A 5,403-nucleotide genomic window follows, 5' to 3' on the forward strand; every position below is an offset into this window, starting at 1 on the left:
TCTCACAGAGTTCAGACTGGTTTCCTTTTATAACTGTGTTATTTACGTCTTCCCCTCAACTATGGATGCTTGTTTTAAAAAAAGGGCCCCGGTAAAACGGAGCTAACAGGTAGTCTGATCTTACATAGTTCAAAACAAAAAAGGAAAAATAGTTTATAATAAAAACCCTTAATCTATCAGTTTACAAAATTCTTCTTGACAACCAAACCTCAAGGGCACTTAAGGGCTCAAGTATTTGTCACACACCCAAGAGCAACAAGGCAGGCATCTCCAGCTGATGCCAGTTTTCCATCATGAATCAATGACGCACTGGGATGAAACAGATCCAGAAATGCTAACTTGGAGACATTTTCATACAGTTTGGGGACAAATGAGACCATCCAAGAGAATCTTGCCACAAACACCACCAACATGCAAGGGCTTTCACCTTGAGAATCCATCCCCGTTTTGCTCTCGGTCTCACAGAGGAACCTGGCAGTGCCATGAGTTATACAGTCACCGCTGGGTACATCTTCTGTTCACTGTTCGTGTGGGGGAAGGGGGACTGAATCTGCCTATAGCCAGGCTGCAAGCCGTCTATGAAAGGGGGAACAGGCGTCATGGGCACAGAATCGTGCTGTACCGTGTACCCCACGTAAGGGGGATGTAGGTACTGCCCTTGATGCGGCACAATTTGGGTGGCCTGCTGACAGTTCAGCACAGAGAAATTCGTGGGCATATTCACATACACGTTGTTCATGGTCCCCTCGGGCAAACAACAGTTGGTCTGTGACCTTGTTGGGGGTGCCCGGGCCCCTGAGTTAGCACTGGAACTGGAGCTGGCAGCTGTGCTGGACTGGCGGGAAGATGACCCCCGGGAGGTGCTGGCACTGGGGATCATGGGGATGGTCTCCATCAAGCAGTTGCCCCCCGGGGCTCGGCTCTGCTGGGGCTCCTGCTTGGGCCAGAGACATCTGCAGCAACAGGCCGCCACAAGGGACCCCAAGATGATAAAGGCGACAAACACGGAGCCAACGATGAGGAACGGCACGTAGATGGGGACTAAAGAAAAGGACAGAAACGCAACATTAAGAATTACTGTGGAATGCAGTGAAAGTTGGTCACATGCTTAGGAAAGGTGCTAAAACCCTGTAAGCATGGTGGATCAAACTCCGAAGCAAAACTGTCAACATTCACAGTTAGACTCATCAACCACGATACTGAGGCAGATTATCCAGCTTAGCAAAAATATGGGTTTAAAAGATTGTTTTGGTTCTAAACTTCCTGCAATAACTGAACTGCCCAAACTTAAGTCCACCCTAACAGACAGCTGTGCAATCTGAAGAGTGACAATGAGTTCAAATTATTTAAAAGTCTTCCTCTTTTTTTTTTTTTCCCAGAAAGTTACTTATATTCCTTGAAGACTTCTTTTTACCATTTTTTAGCAAGTTCTTTTTTCATAGGCAGATAAATAAGAAATTTAGGTCAGACTCTAAGCCACTACCATTGCAAAAAGAGTCTATAAGGCACACGAGGTCAAGGAAGCTTAAAAAGCCCCAGCCCTCTGGCCCAGCTGAAGCGTGGTCCTCAGGTGAAGTGGTCCCTGCGGAGGGAGTTGTCCCAGGCCAGCGTGAAACAATGTATTGTGGAGAACAAACGTCGGGAGCAACAGGACATTTGTTCCAGGAAGGAGTCGGCACAGTGAGCCAAGGAGGTTACGCCCCAAGTTGTGTGTGAAAAACCACAGAGGAAGGCCTTAGGGCATGAAGTGCCAGTCACCGCACCTACCAATCAAGGATTAGTCTAAAAACTAAACTGCAAAATATAAAAATAAAAGCCTTTTACCTAAATCCAGTAGTGAACTCCATTTTAAAATTAATGCCTTAAAAAAATCTTTTGGGAGCCGTGGGGCTGCAGCACAGGAACTAGACGCACGGGCTGGCGGGCTGGCTGGAAGCAGGAGCCTGCAGACCGCGCAGGAGCCGCCTCCCCAGCGCCGCCCTGCCGGACCAAGAACCTGTTTTCTGGTGTGTTCCTGCCCCATTTCCCTATCTGATTGGAAAATACATGAGGACAGGGACTGACGGAGTGTTACTGGTCTTGACAAAGCACAGAGCCAGTAGAGTCAGATGGGCACCTCTGCGGTCAGACCCAGAACACCCTTTGACTGTGCACTAGAGCAGCCAGCTTTCTAATTATGCCCCTTTAGACTGTTCTGGTGTTCCTGAAGTCAGTGTTTTTAGAATATAGCCCCACATGGAACCGTGGGGAAATAATGCCTTATTAGCAAAACGTACTCTATAGCTATTTAACAAAGGCTGACAGTGGAAGATTTCCTTGAGTTTCAATGCTGAACTGAGCAGTTTCTATACATAGTGCCCCTTAGCAGGCAGAAGCACTTGCTACAGAGTGTGCAGCACAGCTGTCTCCCAGCAGCAGCACTGTTCTGATGACACGCTCGCCGCAGGCGCACGGAGGGGGACTGGGGCGGCGGATGCTGGGCGTTTTGCTACACATGCTTTAAATATTTCGTTCTCTAAATTAAGATACCAGCCCTAAATACTTACCAAGAGGTAAACAAATAATAGTAAAACAGAAAAAAAGATTACCCCAAACCTGACAGCAAAAACTAGCTGAAACCAGTCTCAGTCCACATAATGAGTCTGGGGGAGAAATAACTGTTCTCTTTCCAGGACTTTTAATTGGAAGTGTAAATACCCACACGGGGATAAAGAATGCGGGGCTCCTATAAGCCCTCGGCAGGCTTAATTAGGAATGCTGTTCTTCACTGCAGCACAGAGTGAAAGAAAGGGAATTTTTAGGGAGAAAGTTTAAAAGTAGAAGAGGAAGGCGCCCGCCCGGGCACAGCGCCGCCCACCGATGTGTCCGCAGCCCGCCCGCCTTCTCAGAGGCCACTAATGAGCAGAACTTAAACAGACGCTTCATTGTAGCAGTTCGGGCTTTGGCTCGTTTCTCACGGCTTTATTCCACGGCCACACACACTCTGCAAGGCTGAGCTTGCGTCTGAAGATGGCACCTCTTCTGGAATTACCTTCAGCCCTCCTCTCTTCGGAGTCAAGGGGGCGGAACAATGGCAGCAGCGTGCTAATAAAACGCTTGACTGCAAAGGGAGCGGCACGCAAAAGAGCCGCCTCTTCCCAGGCCGCGGGACACCGCTCCATAAACACCGACCCACTCCCGCCGCGCCCAGCCCGGGCTCGGGGTGCGGGTAAAAAGTCCTCTGGTTAACTCGACAAGCTGCGGGAGGAGCAGGCGCCCCCTCGGGGACACGTTTGCCATTTCACCTCTACGCCTCCCCACCCGCGCAGTCACCGGTGCAGACCCTGCGGGGAGGCAGTCTGGGGGGGCTTCTGGAGGGGAGGAAGGCAGCGCAGCTACCAGATTCTTTCAGGGGCTTGTTTATTTTCCGACTCCGGCTTTGGCAATTTAAAATATATATATATATAATTTAAAAAAATCAAAGCCACAAAGAGCAAGGCTGGGCTCAGCTCCGATGTCACACCTACTAAGCTTGACGTGGTAAAAAGAATAGTCCAGAAACCCAAGAGGCCCGGAAAGGTGCAGCCGCGCGTCCGGGAGGGCTTGAAGCCCCCGGGGTCTGGGAAAGAGCATCGCTCACGGCGAAGCCCCGAGGAGCTGCCTGCCTCCTGCTGAGCCTTCAGGCGGGTGCCCCTGCCAGGCCTTCCCGGGAGGGGGCGCGCCTCGCCGTTTCCTCGGGTACTCCCAGGACGTTACGACCTTCCGCCCCATAGAGTCACGGGAGGGGCACAGCGGACCCGGACAGAAGGAATGTGGGAGCTTTCTGTAGCCCACACTACCTTAAATGTGTGACTTTCTTCGGAAAATTCAAGCCAAGCCACGCTTTAGCTGACAGATGGGGAAACTGAGGCCCAGGGCGACGATTTGGCGCCCCAGTTCGCACAGATTAATGAGTGGGTCACAATGCAGGCTACCTCCCGGTTCGAGGCCCTCTCCTGAAACTTCAGTGCTCCTAATTTCGTTCCCCTCTCCCGGCTCCCAGGTCCGCGCCACCGGGACACAGCCAACTACCCTCCCCTTTCGCTCTGGGTCCCGGGCCGCCCTACCTGCCGAGCCGTCGGGGCCGTCTTTGTCCGCCCGGCCAGGCTCGCCGGCGCCCTGCTGGCGATCGTTGTCGCAGCCGCCCTGGTCCAGGCGCGCCTCGGCGCTGGCGCAGCAGTAGCGCAGCGCGCAGCTGCCGCAGCAGATGGTGGCGTCGCCGCCGTCGAAGCGCTCGGGGCACTGGAAGCCGATGCGCCAGACGCCCTGCGCGTCCAGCCAGTCGTGGCAGTACTCGCCGCTGGCCCGCGCCCCCGCCGCCAGCAGCGCGGCCAGCAGCAGCCGCAGGAGCGAAGCGGCGTTCCGGGAGGCGGCGGCGGACGAACGGCGTCCGCCCCACATGGCACCGCCCTGGGCGCGGGCAGCGACGCTCCGGAGGGCGCAGAGCGGTCTCCGACAGTTGTGGTCCTGGCCGCCCCCGGGCCTCCTCGTTGACTGTCCCTTCGGTGGCGCTTTCCGCGCGGGCCACTCCCCCGTGCCGCGACGTCCGGGAGCCGACGACTAAGAGACCGGGGTTCCTAAGCCATTCCCTTCCTCAGCCGGGTAGGCCGGTCCCCTCTAGGGGCTGCCTTAATAGTGGTACTCGCTCATGAAACTCTCGGGGTGCAGTCAGAGGGCTCGCGGAGCTGCCGTCCCGCAGCCCTTGGAGGCTTCACCCGTGCCTCCCCGTGCATCCCGGGCCGGGTGACCGCCGGGTACGCCGCTGGGGACCTGGAGCCAGGTCGCTGCCGCAGGGTTTAAGCCTCGGGGTCCCGCGAGCGAGTCGGGGTGCGTCTCCCCTCTTTATTGCCCTCTCCGGCGGCGAGCAGGGGCGAAGAAGGCGTGCAGCGCGCGCAGGGCTCGGGGCAGCAAGTGCAGCGGCCGGCCGCGCTCAGCCTCCTCAGCCCCGAACTCGGTCCGCATGGCTCCGGCCGCGCCGCCCTCGTGGGTGCAGCCCCGACGCTCCGCTCGGCGGGACGACGGGCATTCCTCCCAGCGCACGGCGCCTCCGGAGCGCTCCCGACCCCGCGGGCGTCCAGGACGTGGGCGAGGCTCCGGCGCGCCCCTCGCCGCAGTCCCGGGAGCCTGCCCGGCTGGCGGCAGCCGGGGGCGCGGGTCCAGGCGGGCTGCTCGCTCCCGCTCCCCTTCTCCGCTCCCCGGCTGCAGCGCGGTCCCAAGGGCGCCGGGCAGCTTCCGTCCGGCTCTGCCTCTCCCCTCGCTGCTGCGCCCTGGGGAGGTGCGCTCCGACGAGAGCCGCCCACGGAAGTTTCCGTCCTTCCACGAGCGAAGCCGCGCGCACGCCCGCCTCGCCCTGCGCCAGACCAGCTCCGGCCGGGCTCGCCGCCG

The 5,403-nt window shown here is 57.0% G+C and overlaps 1 protein-coding gene across 1 annotated transcript; it reads right to left on the reverse strand.

Annotated features, from left to right (window-relative positions):
* Nucleotides 1-487: 487 nt before the first annotated feature.
* On the reverse strand, nucleotides 488-4,419 carry SHISA2 (shisa family member 2). Its single transcript, XM_063102721.1, has 2 exons — nucleotides 4,086-4,419; nucleotides 488-1,041 (listed from the first exon to the last, which is right to left on the reverse strand). Exons 1-2 carry the CDS (start codon nucleotides 4,417-4,419, stop codon nucleotides 488-490), a joined length of 888 nt encoding a protein of 295 aa, XP_062958791.1.
* Between the last annotated feature and the right edge of the window lie 984 nt (nucleotides 4,420-5,403).

Source organism: Cynocephalus volans, chromosome 7, assembly GCF_027409185.1.
Source record: "Cynocephalus volans isolate mCynVol1 chromosome 7, mCynVol1.pri, whole genome shotgun sequence".
Taxonomy (NCBI): domain Eukaryota; kingdom Metazoa; phylum Chordata; class Mammalia; order Dermoptera; family Cynocephalidae; genus Cynocephalus; species Cynocephalus volans.